Genomic DNA, 19,575 nt, shown 5'->3' on the forward strand with positions numbered 1-19,575 from the left:
ATTGAAGCAGTGCACTCTGAACTGTTAAGAGCAGCTCTCTTGCTGTGTATACCAGTAAGGCAGTTTGCCCAGCAGGACCCAATTTTGATTAAAAAACGAAGAAAACAGTAAATCTCAGCACAAGCAGTGGGGAATATTGTTTTATAATCCTTGCTACCTATGGCTTCAGTGTGGTACCCCAGAAGCAATTCAAGCAGAGACTACAATTCAAGCAGATAAGTACTGGTTCTCAGGAAGTGACTGCAGCTCTTTCACTTGCTAACTATCAGACAATTTGAGCCTATCATTTGCCTGGGGGCATTTTGGCACCTGGGGTCCTGTATCCTGGAAGTGGCCACGCTGCTGGACAAGTGAAAACCAGATGTAGTGTTATCCAGATACTTCTGTCCCTGAATACCAGTCATTTGGGAACACTGCTACGACATGCCTAGAAAAAGAACATCAGTACTGTCCAAGGTCCGTGTGCCTTGAAGTTCATAGCCAATTATGCCTCCTAAATACCAGGAATTCCAATGCAATTTCCACATCATTCCTTTCACCTTGGAAGGATTCCCTGAGTGCCTGAAGTACCTCAGACATTTCTACGTTGGTATGTAAGTCTTGTAAGGGTTTTTTTTCAGATTCCTAAATTTTTCCTTAGCTGATTAGGCCTGTGCATTTTCAGCTCCAAATCTACAGCTACAGTGGAAAAGTTTCACTTAACAGGCAGAAAAACAGGGTAACAAAAAAGCCATCTCATTTTCCATTTTGCTAAGTGTCCGATTACATGCTTTCAGGCAAATCAGACAACCTGAGATTCCCTGGACTCATCCACTGAGCATAAATATTATCCAGCTTTGCCTTTACATTGCACTTTGTAACCCTGGGAGCCCAAAGCCAAGTGCCAATACACAGTGTCTCCCTGAGGGAAACCAGCATGAGTGGAAAACTACCTCATATCACAAGGAGATCTATAGCCATTTTCAATTACAAAACTCACTAGGTGAGTCATTACAGATTAAAGTGCTCAGTACAACCCATCAACCAGAGAAAGAATCAGAAATCCACCAAAATAACTACAAGCAGAGATTAATATCAATAATTCACACATTATCCTTTAAAAGCATTAAAACTCAAGAGCAAATCAAGATAATTTCCCTCCCAAACCTTCTTCATTCTTTCTCTTTCCCCCTTAAATTGCTTTCTTTTCTATAAAGGTTTCTTGAGATTCTGCTCAGAGTATCATTGTGCTATCAGTCTACTGGAAGCATAATCTTGATACTCCTTTTAAAGGATAATTTAATTGAATTCAGGCATTAAGTAGTAGAAGAAAATTAATTTCCTCTGACTTTGTCTTCTTCTGAATACTTAAACCTGCACAATTATATATGAAAAAATGGAATCTCTCAACTCTGAAACCTCAGATTTCATCAATCAGGTACTTTTCCAGTGCCTATAAGACACAAATAGTCCCTTTTTAAAAATCTGGTCACTGACAAAAACCCATTTGTTCATATTGCAATGTCTAAGTGTCTCTTCTCACCTGAAGTACCTGACACTTTTATCAAAGGACACAAAAAGGAAAGAAAGAAAAAGAAAGAAAGGATGGTTTCCAAAGTTGTTTCACATTTCTAGAGGTGAAGAAAAAATTAGAACACCCAAAAGATTGCCTTAAGTTAGCTTCAACCAAATGCTGAGGAGCCTGGTGAGAGGCATCAGAGAGAAGCATACTTACTGCTTGAGGCAGACAGTTCTTTTGGACTGGAGGACATTGGCTGAGCACACATCTGACAAAGACAGTCCCTTCCATTAAAGGTAACCCGATCGCCTGGTGGAAATGGACGCCTGGAGAGTTAAAGAGAACAATGTATTTTAGCAAAGGTTATGCCAGAAATTTTCCTCTCTTCCTGTGTCTTGAGTTTGCTGCCTTCCCCCACTGCAATCAGTATTCTACAGAACCTCGGGCCAAATAGTTTTGCAAAGTGGCCTTGGCAAAGCCAGGCACTGGAAGAAATCCAATCCGAGGATGCAAGCAGAGCAGGGGTTAGACTCACCATGTATTTTGGTTTAAAAAGCTATCAAGCACACTTTATCTATAGAGTAGGTGACAGTGAAATCCACTTAGTCACAACAGATACACTTATTATGGTCTCAGCGTGATGTTGTGGATAGCAAATTGTACAGAAGAGATCTCAAAGGAAGAACCGCAATTGGCCTTGAGGCTAGTGAAGGAATGTGGAGCTAGTCACTCATAAATGCACTAATTTCATCTGTGTTCAGCAACGAAACATATGTTACTGCGGATGCAGCCGTTTGCAAAAGAAATGGAATGCTATCCACATTCATTCTCCTAGAGATTTAAAATAGGTATCTACATTACAGAACTACCACTGTAATTGCTACCTGTGCAGATAGTGTTAGGAGAAAGGCAAAGGCTGAATGTGCTGTGGAAGCTTGAGATTATTTGCTGAATGCAACAAAATATGTGTTAGGCAGAAGCTGACATTGCTGTTAACTTTTACTTGGTGTATAAAATAGAGAATGAACAACATTTTGTACGAGGCTTTCACTGAAATTAAAAGGTTCAGTAACTCCAAACCTGTAGCTGCTTAATACAGGCTCTCCTAACGTCACCTCACTCCAAAACTGTGCTTAAAATAAGCATCTGCTTGCTTCCACAAAACAAAATGTTTAAGCCATTGTTTTAGTTTCCTTTTCATTGCCATCCCTCAGTGGGCCATAAATAACCCAGCAGCAATACTGCATGTCATGAATTTATTCCAATGACTCATCTTTTGTTCATTTGGCATAGACAGATTGATGCAAGTCAATGTACAGAAAATGGATGCAATGTTTCGTACAGCATCATCTACTTTCACACTGTCCTTGGGAAATAAAACTGAAATGTACACATCATTTGATTATCAACATGCAGTAAATTCACACACTGTTTAAAACCAAATGGAAAAACGATCAAGATACTTTCAAGAGTAAAGGTCTTGGAAAATATACCAGGCTATATGATGAAGTACTTAAACTGCTCATCAGAGATAGGTATGGAAGGCTAGGGCAGCAGCTGGCAAGTCTGCTGCACTAAGACTCAGACACATCATATGATGGGATCTCCAAGAATTTACTGCCCCAGAATGCAGACTCTTGACTTTCTTGTTCATGTGATCCTCCTGCATTAAGTTTCAGACGATTCAACTGCTGCCAGGTTCAGACTTCTGGAGAACATCACCATCCAGTTGCCCTCCAAGACTAGAAGGGAACAGGCCCTGTCTTTTGGGTCTTCCCTCTCTGTGAAATCTACCTACATCTCTATCTTTTGCTTCTTATGTGTCCTTCAGGCATTACACAAACTAAACCAGCCTAAACTGTAGCACAATCTCAGTGCCTAGCGCCAGCTAACAGAACACTATGCACAGAGGCTTTGGGTTGAGTTTAGGCTGTAAAGCTCAGCTGAGATTTTTCATGTATAAAACTGCTCAAATGATCAGGCTATGACAGCATGTGGAAGATTTGCCCAGCAGTCTCCTAAAAGCTGAATATCTTAGTGAGCGTTTAAACAGAAATGCAAGTTAAACTGCCCCTTTTGTCCTATTCACACAGCCTCAGCAAACTTATCTTTAATCCGTGTAGAAATGAAGACTGGTTCTCTTCCTGGGGACAAGAAATAGTATTTGGGGAGAAGAGGGGGACTGGACTTGTCCCAGAGCCATGCATTCTTACATGATGTCAAAATGAGTCTACAGTACATTTTCAATTCTTTAACTGTTCTTATAACCCAAATGAGTTCTCTATGGCTACATCCCAAAATTGGCTTTACTTCACCCATCAAGCTGGGCTCATCACCCAAACTCAACTCAACCCATGTCCATCACCTCTATTAACATGTTAGCCTGATAGTTACTCTCACATGTCAAAGAATTAAATTTCTGAGAACAGGGAACTGCATGTTTCCCCCAGATAAATGAGTGGCATTTTGAAAACCCTCGAAGTCAGACTTGCAGCAGAGCTTTTCCAACCAAGCATCTCCCCAAAAGAACTATGTCGTGACACTTGAGTCTCGTGGTGACACCTTTCTGCCTGTTTTCCTTATACGGGGTTCACACCAAGTTAGTTGAAAGGGGTGACTTACTTGCAAACAGTGCAGGCAAAGCAGCTTGGGTGGTATGTTTTTCCCAGAGCTGTCACTACTTCACCCTCCACAAACTCCCCACAGCCATTGCAGCGGGTACCATACATGCGCTGGTAATCCAAGGTGCAAAGATACTCCCCGTTCTTAATGAAAAAGCCTCCTTGTGCCAAGTCACAGCCACACACTGGAAGAGAAAACAACCACAAAGAGAGATTAGAGAAATATATCTAGGAAGGATGTCAGCACTAGTCTGTGTTGCTGACAAATGAGATGACCCTGGTGGTCTTGCTTCCTTCTATCATTCAGTTAATCATGTTATCATCAGTTATTTGTACCAGTGCAATCTTGCTCTAGGACTGGAGATGAGCAGAGGATAAGATTCTATAAATAGAACAGTTTTTACTAGCATACATTTTTCCTGCAACCATGTTCTTTAAGAAGCTGTAGAGGTGCTGATTCTTTTTGAAACAGTAAATATTTTAGAAATATTTATGGTTTGGATGAAGTCCTCCAGCCCTCAGATAACACTGAGGTACGTGACCACTGCTACATCAATACTTTATGTTTTGCTTTAAAATGTATGATCTTTGAAATGTTCAGGGTGACTTTGCAGTATTAATTTAGACATAAATACTGGGAGAAAGCTGCTGTGAAGAGACAATTAGGCATTAAAAACCTAGCCCACATGTCCACTATATACACTTCGTGATATATGCACCCAAGCTACACAACATCATATTGGACACTGAATAAAGGAAGAGTATTCCCCACCCATATTCTGACTAAACTAATATCCTAAGAACTACTATTACCTTTGAGTGCCAATCTTCAATTGTCTTGTGTTAGTCTTTTATATACTGTACTCCCTGTACTTAATGTATTAGTTAAACAACTCAAATATTTGGATATAGATCTGTGGCCATGTACAGCTTCATAAGGAAAACGAATTGTATCAGTAAAAGGGTGAAGGACCAGTCAAGGATTTCTGTGGCTTGGCACTTTTTCCACTGTTAAATATTTATTCATGCAAAGCCAAACACACCAGAAGCAGGTGCCTGGTTTACTTTAGGACAATATTCATTGTGCTACATTGGTGTTTCTGGTCCAAGCAGGAGACAAAGAGCAATCCATCCTACAACAGCCAATGCCTATGAAGAAAAAGTGCCATGGGAGATGGAGACTGAATGTCACACTTCAGCCTTAGCTTAGATTGAGTAAAGGACTTGAGTGACCCAGTAATGTCCCACAGTTGCTCCAAAAATACTACCTGCTTCACATGAGCTTTAAAAACCCTTTATTCATCTCAGCAAAAAAGCATAAATAAGAGCTGCTAGATTAATTATTAAACAAATATATATATATGTCTGCTCCAAGGCATTTTGGTTTCAGCCACTCCTACTGCTCTCATCTGTACATTGCTGTATCTGTGCAATTCAGTACAAGAAACTTCTCTTCACAGCAGCCTAGGATGCTAGCTTAACTCTAACTGTCCAAGTAATAGCATCTCATCCCTCTTCATAACACTGAAGTACATTCAGATCAAATATCAGAAATATCAATTATTGGAAATTCTGATTATTAAGGCAAAATAAATAAGCAGCATTGAAGGTCCTGCAGGTACACGGTCCTTGAAGTACTAAAAGATGAAATACAGAAAGACTATCAGTGGAACTGGGTTCAGTTAATCTCTGCCATAAATTCCAAGGAAGACACTGTACACAACATCCATTCTCTCCCCTGTTAAAACAGGCTACTATCTTATTAAATGCCTGCCTAGAAAATTAAAATTGCATAGTGTTTGGGGCAGGGATTGCAAATTCTCTGTTCGCCTGTTGCCAAACCCCAGAGGTCTAAGGGCTGTTACTGCAATAGTAATTAATAGAACAATAACCAGAATGCACTAAATTGCACCTTAGAATCAAAGCAATATCGGTACTAACATTTTCCTGGTTTCACATTTCTGCATAGAACAGTGTTAATATCCCGCATGCAAACAAATTATATTTCATAGTGGCATTAAACAGCCAGACCTCAATCAGTAGTGACTTAACTACAGAGAACTATTTGTTAAGGTTCTATTATACTGCTGCAAAATGCTCCAAGCTGGTTTTCAGGTACACCTCCAGAAAAAAACGTCTTTCATTCCTCTGTTTTTTCTACTGTTCTTCACTTTGTTTAAAGTATTATTTTCAAACACATCATGTACAATATCATGTTGCTGTTAGGCAGAAACTACTGTAACCTCTATACCACATCACCTTATACTCTTCCTGAGCTGGGGACCACCCAGTCATCTTCCACCTCTGGAGGTACAGAGGTGAAGCCTAAGCCTATTTACAATAGGTTTGTTTTTCTAAGTTAAATTGGGTGGATTCCTTACAATTAAATTATAGACTAATTGAGAATTCTACTGATTACATGGAGTCACTGAGAATGGCTAAGAGCTACATCGGTATTTGAACTGTTAGATCCTGTGGTTACAGGGTATGAACTGGAGTATTGTCACTGAGTGGTCAGTACTAAATGCTTCAGAAGCTGCTAAATTTCATAAAGAGCCATGGAGTATTCATATGTCTATGTGATTATTTAAATAACAGTTGTAATTTAGCTGGCAGCTTTAATGTCCAGGTCTATATACATTTCAGCTTCAAGCTGAAGCTCAGCAGGCTGCTGGATCTCCCTCAGAAGAGGCACATAGGAGCCCTCTTTTTACCATGGTCCCCAGTTCTACTAATGAGTCACCTTTTGAAATCTCACTTAGTCATTAGGACCCTCTTTCCCTGCCTAGCAATGGGGCTAATAAGGTAGGATGACCAAAGGTAACTTTCAATGCAATCTCCATACTAGCTTTTGGAAATCCAGCTTCAACATATCACAGAGGTTTGGGCAGATCATTGCTTGCAGAAAAACCCTACAAACTTTGAATGAAAGCACTCATGCATTCACAATTATTAAGCTCTATCCCTTTTGCATGGCCACAAGGATTCAAGCCTAGCAGTGAAAATGGGGAATAAAGTTATTTGGCAAGTCTTTTAAAACCAGTAATTACTGTTATTAACAAGAAGCTCCCTCCATTGCCCTTTCCTTCATGAAGTTTCCTTTCCATTCAATTTCTCTTTTTTTTGTTTCCTGTCAATAACCCAGAACAAGTTAAATTCCCTCATACTGGGAAGTCATGATTTCAGGCACAGTCAGAACTGCTGCTGATGTGAACCACCAGCAGGTTCATCATCTTTGCCTTACTCACAGCAGGAAGCACACACCAATCTGCAAGGACTAAAGATGAGCCCTGGCAGACCCACATTACAAGAGATTTTTGCAGTCAATTTATACCATGTATTCCTATCACTAATCACAGCTTTGAGCTACATGGACAAAACAAGGGTTATCCAGACTGTTAACACCCATGGTTGGAAAAACACTGTTCCTGTCGGCTGCTTTTACTTTGAGTCAGAGGCCAAATCAGAAAGGAGGAACTCTGTATCCACACTTGGTGTACAATGCGGTGTGCAAGAAAGGAAGGCAATGAAAAAGCTTCTTTTAAACAGCTTGTTTCTTTCCCTCCTTTTTGCAACTGTGCAGAAGTCATGGTTCTGACAGTAAGTCCCCTCAAGCTTAAATATACTGCCTTAGCACAAATTTATGACCACTGTAGAAATACCAAAGACAGATGAATTGTGACTGTTTTCATTAAAAAGAAAGACCATCTGCCCAACATTGTTCATGCCACAAACAGCAGAGGCACTGAAACCAGCTATGATGGCTACATACATACAATAAATCCTAATAGTGTGACAGTATTTGTTGTGATACAAATCTCATGTCATCAAAGAAAAACCAATACCTAAATAATGACAGTGAATGCAAAGCACCAAATTACGTTCTTTTGGGTTTTTTTTCTATACTGATGGGAAAGAGCTTTGAAAGAATTACATTGCAGAGCCAATAGCAATGCACAAATCATGTCTGAGAAGACAAAACAAAAGGGGTACTCTGTAAGCATCCACCACGTGCAAATAGCCTACAGAAGACCAATTCCCCAAGACCTTTCCTGTTCAGTACAATGGAAGAAAGCCCATTGTATGTGACCAGTACCTGCCTTCTGAAGGAGGAGATGCTGGGGAGCATTTATATTCCCCGAGGTACCATTAGCATAGTGATAAAACACTCAGCATTTTTCTTTAAATAAAAAAAGAAAATCCTCATCTTCAAAACCTCCTGAAGGAGCTCAGATTTTTCACAGTGTCTGCATATCAAAGAATTCCATATTCCAAACACATGATCCTGCCTCTCCTGTGAATGGAATAAGCTGGAATACACTTCTGCCTCCTACTGTACAGAATTCACCAACCTGCCAGCTTTGTCCTCTCTTCAGTTACTATCAGGAGCTACTATTTTGCAGCCTGAGCACAAAAGGATTGGAGATACCCATCAGCACTGCTGTCTGCTCTCAAAGCTACAGGCTCCGTGTAGGGTCTGTGTAGACGAGTGTGGGCTATTACAATAAAACATAGCTGCTCAAGAGCAATCCAATTACCTGTGGTCTCCAAGGGCCCAGGATCATTCTTAAGCAGAGTCACTTCCAAGCTTTAACGGAGATGATGAAAATGAAGAGATCGGATTTTGTCACAGTGAATGGCAGTAGGATTTGATCCTACTGAGCATTATGTAGGATTTCTATAGGGTTATTGTCAGCAAGAGTTGAAAAACCAGGCCCTGAGTAAAGTAACTCCATGTTGATGCTAAGTAAAAAATTGTTTCAACAGTAAAGAAAGAAAACCACACAAGCAGACCCTGTGGGCATGGGCTCTCAGCTTGCAGAAGTGAATGCTATTCATTCAGAAAAGTCTAATGATCTGCTTTGTCACCATGCATCAAATAAGGTGCAAATTCAATTTCCTGTTGGGGTTTTCTTTCTTTCTTGTATTTCTAAGCTTCACAGAATAATGGTGCGGTTCTCAAGTGGAGAAATATTCATACAACATTTATTTCTCAGGACATAATGGATTTCTTGTTTGAAGGTAGAAAGGAATTTGGCAATGTTTCAGTTTATCACCTACGTCTCAATGAATACACAGGGAAAACCTGTTTCTGTGGGCTTGTTTTTTTGCCTAAGAGAGAGTTTAACAAATCCTGTATTCAGGAAAGCAAGATCCATGTTCTTATTACAGTTTAAAGTTTCCACATTCCAAATGAACTAAGTCTCTGCCTTTGTTTTATTCCTCTTATCAACACTTAATGGCAGAAGTCATTTCAAAAATGAATGTACTTCAAAGTATCATCAGAAGACTATGTTTGAATGGCAAACCTCAGAAGCCACACTGCAGCACTGCTGTTGCAGAAGGACTACAAGGCAACATTAAGAAGCTGCATACACCTTGCAAAAGCTGTCACAGAGATCCTGATAACTGTCACACTCCTGCCACTTGAAGATCTTTTTGCCAGATATTGATGAGAGATGTGCTCTGATCCAAGGTATTTGGAACTGTGTCTAACATTCCCAGTGGTTCTGGAATCTCTTCTCATTTCAACAGATTGCCTTTAGAAACAACCCTGGGAAGTCTAAAGACCTTTATATAAATGGAACAAATACAGGTGATGTGAAAACCTGCTGTGCCATCTAGTCACCAGCTGGCAGAAAGGTTTAGCAGCTAAACTACTCCCTGAGGAAGAGACTGCATTTCTGCTGTCTTTTCCTGAATTGGCCTGGGATCCCTGTGAGAAGAATCCTCTAGCCTCCATCCAGACCTTTTTTTCTTTTGCCTTGAAAAACCTTGACCCTCCATTTCCAACACCCTGCCTGCATGATCACTGAATATCCAGAGAATAATGGTGAATAATGTCATCACTGTCATGATGGCACAAGTCATTCTCAGTGGGGTACCTGAGAGAAACCCCTAAGCACATAATGCAGGCGTTCACTCAACCGAAACCATTAGTGATGACTGAGTGTCGGATGAGCTCAGAGTTTTAAATCAATCAGCTTCCTAATCAATGCCATGACACTGCCTTTTAGCTTTCTTTGGTTTTTCTCCACTTAACACTAGAGATACAAACAATACTACACAGGGAAACTTTCCTGCCCGCACCTGACATGCATATATTTCAGTCTGCCTAGCAATCTAACAGACAACAGCTAATGCCTGAGCTCAACAGCAAGCAAACAGCAGCTGTATCTAACGTCACGAGGTGACAGCTTCCCAACTGAGCTATCAATGCTTTGTGCACCAGGATGGAAATAACAGCAAGACTCATTCAGCCATTTAAAACACCTTTCACATTAAGTTAAGTGCTAGGTGAAGATCAAAGTCATTTATGAGTCTGTGGGAAATGAACCCTAAAGAAAATGCAATGGGTGGAAAAATGTCAAAGTTTAGCTGGAATAGCTTGGTTCTAACTATCTAGATGAGATCTCTCTGAAGAGATTGTAAATTAACAAACCAAGGATTTAAGAATAGAACAAACAACTCAGTCCAGGCAAAGGAAGGATACACTGACAACAAACCCAAGCAACTTGCCAGATTCTCATTCAGGATGCTTTGTCCCACTCATCAAGCACCTGTAAAGCATCCTGCTGGCCCTCTGCTTTCAAAGGGATCCAGTAGCTTGCTAGAATCTGACATGGCATCTGTCAGCATTCATCAACATCAGCCAAGGAGAGCAATTAACTTTTATTTCCTGACAGATGTTTGATCACTGAAAGAGACCTCAGGCCCAAGTAAACTAAGATCAGTGAGAACTAATAGCTATTACTAGTTCTAAAACCCCAAAAGCAAAACAAGGATCCAATTCAGAGTGGAATCAGACTGGTTGGGACCTGTCAACTTCTAAAGCAAAACTTACAATTCAGTGTTTTACATGGAAATGGAAAAAAAATATTTGGGAAAAAAAAAATAAAAAAGACCTAAATGGGATATTGCTACTGGAAACAAGTAGAAGCACAGGAAAGGGGCAGAGGATGGGAGAACAGTGCAGGATAGCACTGGAGGTATAGTTTGGGCCCTGCTGTCAAAGCCCCCAGTCACCTCATCCACTGTACCTCTTCAGCAGGGAGCCAGGAATCCTTATGGAGGCTGTTTTCCACAAGTGTGGAGGATGGACTGGCAGCTTTTGCTGCCAAGGGGTTGGATATAGCTTAAAATGTGCCACATCTCTGGAACAGCCTATTGGCACCCAAAGGCTATGGCCACTAATGAGACAGCTCTCCCTGCTGCTCATGGGTTACAGGAGGGAAACCAGCCTGCCTTACACCAAACTTCCCAGGCCCCACTGGAACCTGACATGAAACAACAGTAAAAATCACTGCAAGAGAAAGAACAGGCATCAAGACACAGCAGATGAGGTAAGCAAATGCAGAAATGGCAGTTGCAGCTGAGGCTTGCTCAATTCAAGCTATCTGAATGCATGAATTCACATCTGAACCCCCATTTTCTGTCACAGGAGAAAATGTAATCTCTGTTAGCTTCCCAGGAACAGCAGAATCCCATTGCTCCCTGGGTTTTCTAAACTGGTCAAACCTGTCCCTCGGTAGGTCTCCCTGTGCATACAGATAACAGCATGCCCCCCTTTTCACTTCTTCGCTTGATTTGTGTACTAATCTCCTCAGCATCAAGTATTTGCTTTCATTTTCACCATTAAAATCTCATTTTACTCTTACTCATTCCCTTCCATTGGGCTTTCTAATGTGGCTAAAGGATGTAATGCTTCAAGATCCATGGCCATCCCCACCAGGATATTGTATCACATCTGTCCTTTTTATTTGTATTCTGCAGTTAGAGCATTTCAGGCTCTTGTTTTTCCAGTGGTTTATATTTTAATGATTAGAAGTTCCGTTTTCTTTAAATAAAAGCTAAGACATGCAGGTTCTAGGAAAAAAAAATATGAAAATACAAAAGACTTAATAATGTTCAAGGCTGTTTCAATAACCAAGCTGAAAAGGGGCGAACAGAAGACAGAAAGCAGAACCAGAGTGTATCAAAAGAGAATCAGAAGCCTGGAGAGATTTTAGATAAAGGCAGCTCTTTGGTTGAGTGATTCAGAGCTTCAAGGGATCTCATGCTTTCCTGATGCTCGGGAAGGAGCACGTTGTATCCACCAGTTACATTACTGTGTCCACAGATGAGTCTGTTTCACAAGTATTTGTGGAAACGCAGAGATCCTGTCCAGCACTGCGCTGGGTATCTAGTACAGGCATGTCCTCACATTTAAACTCTGCGTCCACTGACACCAAGCTATTAATAGCACTAACCACCCAGCAGCCAGTTTGCAGCCTCCTCCTGCTGCCTCTGAAGGAATCCGATGACAGATCAAAGGTCAAAGAACTAATGATTTAAAACACATTCCAGCCTGTTGATACAGTGTCTGCTTACATGACCCTCACTTCTTCCCAGCCCTTCAAGGCAGGAAAACCCAGTTCAAAGTCAAAGATCACAGGAGCATCCCAAAATGTAAACTTAGGAGCCCTCTCCCTCCCCTGTCAAGCTCATTGAACTGCAGACGATGTGCTTTGCAAAAGTCATCACATGAAAGAAACGCTCTGTGCCTGGAACCTAAACATACCATACCTAAACATTCCAGGATGCTGGAACTACATATTGATGTGGGCTTCCCTAAATAAGCTAAAAAGACATCTAAATCAAAAGAGGGAAACTAGAACATTTGTTCAGTGATTAGGAAACTGCTTTATGCTGATTTATAGCAATGCTCTTCTCCATGGAATACTCTGGGTTTGCAGAATGCTTCCTGCATGACAAGACTTGGCTTTGCCTTACAGTTAACAAGAATATTAGCTGGCAATTGTCTTTTGATATCTGGTATCTCCAGAGCATGTAAAGCATTCATACACAGTGAAACATTTCCACCTGGCATAGCCTAATCAAATCACAGACATTTATGCTGCATAGCGAGGACTACAAAACATTAGGAAACCATTCATAATCTCATAGCAAGATTGCTTATTCATGAGGTAATTTTTTAGTTTAGGCTGCCACATGGAAGCTAACTACGTTTTCCAATTTATATTCAACATCAAGAACAGGGACACTGTCTACTGTGTGAAATACTCCTACCACAGACAGTACATTACCTTTTAAGATAACATAATCAGTCTCCACATGTACCAAAATCAAGCTATGTAAACTTCTACACTGTTACTATGAAAGCTTAAAGCTTGTTCTGTTAAGCAACACACTATTGAAACCAGCATTTCCCTCTCACCCAGATGAATAGGAGCCTACGATGAATTTAGCTTGGAGAAGAGAAGGCTGCGTGGAGACCTCATAGCAGCCTTCCAGTATCTGAAGGGGGCCTATAGGGATGCTGGGGAGGGACTCTTTATTAGGGACTGTAGTGATGGGACAATGGATAATGGGTTAAAAAATAAACAGGGGAAGTTTAGATTGGATATAAGGAAGAAGTTCTTTCCTGTTAGGGTGGTGAGGCACTGGAATGGGTTGCCCAGGGAGGTTGTAAATGCTCCATCCCTGGCAGTGTTCAAGGCCAGGTTGGACAGAGCCTTGGGTAATATGGTTTAGTGGGAGGTGTCCCTGCCCATGGCAGGGAGGTCGGAGCTTGATGATCTTAAGGTCCTTTCCAACCCTAACTATTCTGTGATTCTATGAATCACAGGCTTAATAATAAAGTCTTATTATAGCAATTTTCCTTTCCTCAAAACTTCCTCTCCTATTACATGCAGAAGGGTAAAATGAACTGTAATCAACCGACAATGATAGAAAATTATCATTTGTATCAGATCACAATTTGAGATATTAAAAACTCTGCTCATGCACATTGTAATTTAAGGCTTGATCCCACACACATTTATACATGTAACAGACATTGCAGTGAATAGTCTTAGTTTTTCCAGGAAAGTTTTGCAGTACATTGATGCTTAGAGGAAAAACTTTTTACTTCTTTAATAAGCTATTAATTAATTCTGTTTAATGTTAATGCTTTTTAAAGACAAAAAGTAAAACAATGAGGTCTCCAGCTCAGTGTGTTCTCCCTTCAACCTCCTCATCTCACCCTCCCTCCTCTCAGCCTTCTGCTTCCATTGCCTGGTCGCCATTAACCATTTGGTATAGTAATAGTAGGGTACTCCTGGTAAAATAGACATTACGGCTTATTTATTACAATTGGAAGTAACACCAAACCCAATTAACTTGAATTTGTAACATACAACAGCAGTGTAAGTGCTTAGCAAGGTAAATGACTTAGTCCTAAAACAAAGACAACTGCTCTGAACAGTTATTCCTGAGCTGCACTCTTAAATGTCTCTTACTCATCGCCTGTCCATCACTCCCTTGTTAACTCTAGCTCCAGGTCAGCTGCTGAGGGCAGGAGATTCTTTGCCTATCAGGAGGCTGATGGAGCTCATCTTCCGAGGGACAAACCCCACCAATTTCAGCTCTTTGTTTTGTTTATCAGCTCATCTCTGGAGACACAAATAGACCCAGCCAGCCCTGCTAGGCAGATAGGACAAACCCGCTCCATACACATGGTTCTCCTCAGTCAGGGTGTAACAGCGAGCTGCATCTCATCATGGGGGTATGGGAACACGTCAGTCTGTGGAGGTTTTACTGTCATCTTTGTCAGGAAGCAGTTACTCTCCTTCAAGAAAGATTCCAGAGATGGATGGAAATGGAGAGGGAAGATGATTGTCTGATCACATTACATAACGCACGAGCACATCCTGACCTGGCTGATGCAGCATGGAGGCTTAAGTCACCATGTCCCTGCAGTGCATCAACCACCACTGACGTGCATGCCAAGCAGTCATGGAGTGCCTCTGACGTAACGTAGGGAAGAAGGATCACGATCACATAAAATACACTTTGCAGTATGATGTAACCACAAAGCTGAGAGCACGATGGAAATACGAAGAAAAGGAATCTCCTACAGAGCAAAGGAAGAACAGGATCACACTGAAACCCTGCTACTTACAACTCGTATGACAGCTTTATGGGGACTTTTCCACCTCTTCACTAGACTATCTAAGTCCATGAGTAAAATCTGAAGCATTTTCAGCAGGTATGACAACAGTCAGATAAACATGAGCTTGTTCCTGTCTTTCACACTGTAGATATATGAACTGAAGTCTCAAGAGCAAACTTTAGTACACAGAAAGGAGAATGACAACCAAACCATCTGCAGATACAGCCAATATGGTCTGGTCCCAGTATCAGTTGCTCCCTCTAGCTAACAGTATAATATATAAACCAAGGGGCTCTAACTCCATCTCCTGTAGAGTCACAGTCATGCCAAATTAAAAACCCATTAGAATAAGAGGAAACAAACCACTTGAACAGCTGTGTCCCACTTGTATGAACCATATGGTCAGACAACATGCAGTATATGTAACTAACTACATAGTTTAAAGAAAAACTGCATTCACTTCAATGAGACAGTAATAAGCTCTGCAGCTCAGGTGTAAGATTCAACAGAGAACTTGCACCAACCTCCCATACAAACCCCTTTCCTTTTATCCAAGTAAACACAAAAAAGATGACACTTGCTGGCAAACCCAATTAATAAGGTACAGAATAAAAGAGTAAAATCTCTAAGATTCCCTGGCCCTCAGTTCAAACTGGGATGTGCAGATACTACAAAGAGGCAAAAGCCCCACTGTCACACAGTGGAGGGCCATAAACTTAGGAGGCCCAAGCCAAAAGGAAGGGAGAAGCACAGGGAATGGCGGCCCATAGAGGGGGCAGCTCAGTGAGAGGCTCACACAGCAGAAGACCAATGACCACGTGTGAGAGGTCCATTTGGGAGCCGGGGAAGAGGACCCCAAAAAGAGTAGGACACCTCAAAGTGTATGGCAAGCCAGCAGAAAGGTGGGAGGCTCACATAGCAGAGGCTTGTAGGGAGCCAGGGTTGCACAAAATTCTTTGAGGGTCCCCCAAAAACTGAGGGCTGAGACTCAAAGCCCTCGGAGGCTGATAACAAGAGTCAGTGGAGGCCAGGGAGAGTGGGAGGCTCACAAGTGGAGCCTCCAGGCAAATAAGACTCCAAAAAAGGGGAGGCCTCCATTACAGTGGGAGTCCCAGGAAATCCCAGCCCATGGAGAGGGAGACCCAGAGGGTCAGGGAGCCCCAAAAGCATGGGAGACCAGGAGAGGGGGAGGCAACAACAGGTGAGGCTCAGAAGATAAGGCCCATGGATGTGCAGTCCTAGAGAGCCATGAGCCCAGGGGGAATGGCAAGCCTGGAGAATCCCAGGTCATGGGAGAGAAGCCCCAGAGAGCAGGGGCCCACACAGAAAATGGAGACCCAGCCCCACACACTGAAGACCCAGCAAAATGAAGGCCCCAGGCAAGCGAGCATATGTCTATACATATACAGTTATACACACACAAGTGTGTATAAATATGCATGAGAGCAATCGCAATTCGTCAATTTAGGCAAAACCTAACTACAAGAAAAGCAAGCAAAGAAGATTTTTTTGGGCCACTCAGCTTAACAGCTCCAGCTCAGCTCTTTCCAAGGGTCACAGTGTCAGCAGAGCTCCTGCTCCTTTCCCTTTCATAGAATCATAGAATGGTTTGGGTTGGAAAGGGCCTTAAGATCATCCAGTTCCAACCCCCTGCCATGGGCAGGGACACCTCGCTCTAAACCATATCACCCAAGGCCTCATCCAACCTGGCCTTGAACACCGCCAGGGATGGAGCATTCACAACCTCCCTGGGCAACCCATTCCAGTGCCTCACCACCCTAACAGGAAAGAATTTCCTCTTTATATCCAACCTAAATTTCCCCTGTTTCAGTTTTAACCCATTACCCCTTGTCCTGTCACTACAGTCCCTAATGAAGAGTCCCTCCCCAGCATCCCTATAGACCCCCTTCAGATACTGGAAGGCTGCTATGAGGTCTCCACACAGCCTTCTCCAGGCTGAACAGCCCCAACATTCTCAGCCTATCTTCATACAGGAGGTGCTCCAGTCCCCTGATCATTCTCATGGCCTCCTCTGGACTTGTTCCAACAGATCCATGTCCTTTGTATGTTGAGGACACCAGAACTGCACACAATACTCCAGGTGAGGTCTCACAAGAGCAGAGTAGAGGGGCAGGATCACCTCCTTCAACTGTGCTCTGTACTGCTCGCTCACCAAAGGTCCCCCTCTTAACATGATGGGTAAGGTTCCCCCTTATCCCAGTACAGTCTCCTCAGTGACCACCCTGCATGTTTCTCTCAGGTGTCAGTACCCATTGGGGGTCTTTTTTGGTGGGTTTTTCTGAATTCAGGTACTTAGTTTCAGCAATCAAGTCAGCCAAAAGTAGCTCAATTGTCGTAACTATCCCTAATGATAGGCACTGCCTCCTATTAAGCATTTGAAAAACAAAACCAACCCAGATTTATCTAAATCCTCAGAAAAAGCCCTTAGGACAAACACAAGAAGACACTATTTTCTCAACTATACTTACGCTATCTTCCTTTAAACCCCATCACACTACACAATATAAACATACCTTCACCTTATATATGGAAATAACAGGAAATGGGTACAACATTCAAACCAAGTCGTCTATTTACACTGGATTTCTGAGAGGCTGGTAGGGCCTCCCTTCCTATCATAGAACCCCAGACTGGTTTATGTTGGAAGGGACCTTAAAGCTCATCCAGTCCCAACCCCTGCCATGGGCAGGGACCCTTTCCACTAGAGCAGCTTGCTCCAAGCCCCTGTGTCCAACCTGGCCTTGAACACTACCAGGGATGGGGCAGCCACAGCTTCTCTGGGCACCCTGTGCCAGCGCCTCAGCACCCTCACAGGGAAGAGCTTCTGCCTAAGAGCTCAGCTCAGTCTCCCCTCTGGCAGGTTAAAGCCATTCCCCTTTGCCCTATCACTGTGTTTTGTGACTCTCCATAAAGCAATTCATCTTGGATGTATAGAGTTGTTTCACCGCTTCCCAAATAAACAGAGAGAAAATTCACCAAAGCAGAGTCTAACTGCTCCTAATTCACCATCTGGGAGATGTGTGAAACTGTCTACAGAGAACTGCACAAAGCAACGAAAATTGAAAATAATATTAAAAAGAGATAAGAAATTATTTTCTTCATTTCTTTCAGGTATAATTATCTATTGTGTAGCTTGTACCCAATGAATAGTAGAAAAGGAAAGAAGGAACACAGAAGTATTCAGAGCAGAATGTGCTATTTTGAGTCTTCAAATGGTGGTGGCAACCTCCTTTCTGCTCCCTCCTCCCCCCCCAATAAACCCAAATGTCTTCTGTAATTCAATTTAGTTATAGATGTTTGCATATTGAAGTTGTTCTGTGTGGTGCCAAACACTTGCTGCTTGTACATGTGCCATCCAGCCACTTCACTCCCTGTTCTTTACCCTCCCCATCCACAAATCCTGCAGATCCTGAGCAACCACAATAGCCTGCAATTGGCTGCTTGCAGGAAGTGTGAGCTGTCATCACATGGCTCAAAGTATATTTGCACAAATAGATTCATATCTAATAGATGAACACCAAGGTCTTACCTTTGCAGGTGAAGCATTTGATGTGAAAGTGTCTGGCCTGAACACGAAGTACTTCCCCTTTACATGGCTCCCCACATTTATGGCAGTGGATGACAGGCTTTTCAGAGGGGTGGTGAGGCTCCTGAGGATGGGCCACTGTAAAACAAGAGAATACAATTTAAACCCAAACAAGAAGGATGTTTTCTCTATTCTCAGACACTTTCCATCATGATCCAAACGTATCTGTTCACGTTTTACACTCATCTAAAAAGTTACCACCTATTTTAAATATAGCCTTTCTGTAAACCAGTAGTTTAAGCCATTCACATCAATTACTGCCTCTTTCCACTGAGACTGCTATGGAAAGACAAGGAAAAATTCCCCTCTCAATTTCACTGCAATGAAGTGTTTCAGAATGCCTAGGTTTTTCTTTCAAGAACACAAGTGTGTGCAAACCATTCAATGAGCACACAAGGCAACAAGAACTGGGCTATTTTAATACAAAAAGGGATACAATCCAAGCAAATGGAATGAAAGGAAAGCAGTTCCAAATAATGTTTTGGGAAACCAGACGAACCAAGCAGCCTGACTTTGCATGCAAATGACTATGGTAAATAGAAGCTACAAACATCCCCATTTTCCTACAGCACATACCTAACACAGAGAAAGCACATCTGAAGCGCAAAGAAAGCAATGTTATTTGTTTCTACTGCCATTCATTCTGTATTATAAACTCCATGCAGAAAAGACTCTCTGCATGTGAATTAGAGATACTATGAGTAGAAAGAAATGACCAAAGCATCTGAAATACTGTCAGGGAGACAAAATTCCAGATACTAGTCACTGATCAGCTATCCCATAGCCCAGAGCAGACCTTGGATAGGAACAGGAAAGGTTTGTGTCAACTCTATTGTGTATTTCACTGTTGCAGTAAAAGTTTTATTGCTCCACGTTTGGCTTCCATAAAAAGATGTTTAACTTTCCCTTCAGATGT

General features: G+C 41.9%; 1 protein-coding gene across 6 annotated transcripts in view; it reads right to left on the reverse strand.

Moving 5' to 3' along the window:
- ABLIM1 (actin binding LIM protein 1) overlaps positions 1-19,575 on the reverse strand; it is a 195,187-nt gene that overhangs the window by 86,068 nt on the left and 89,544 nt on the right. For all 6 annotated transcript variants that reach the window (XM_061372767.1, XM_061372763.1, XM_061372762.1 and 3 more), the window contains exons 2-4: positions 18,603-18,737; positions 4,121-4,304; positions 1,715-1,824 (exon numbers count right to left, since the gene is read on the reverse strand). In XM_061372767.1, coding sequence (XP_061228751.1) covers positions 1,715-1,824; positions 4,121-4,304; positions 18,603-18,737 — 429 coding nt within the window. The remainder of the gene's footprint in view (positions 1-1,714; positions 1,825-4,120; positions 4,305-18,602; positions 18,738-19,575) is intronic.

The sequence above is a fragment of the Neopsephotus bourkii genome, unplaced genomic scaffold, assembly GCF_033783945.1.
Source record: "Neopsephotus bourkii isolate Nb327-2 ecotype Australia unplaced genomic scaffold, CSIRO-AGI_Nbou_v1 NB_1615, whole genome shotgun sequence".
In the NCBI taxonomy this organism is placed as follows: domain Eukaryota; kingdom Metazoa; phylum Chordata; class Aves; order Psittaciformes; family Psittacidae; genus Neopsephotus; species Neopsephotus bourkii.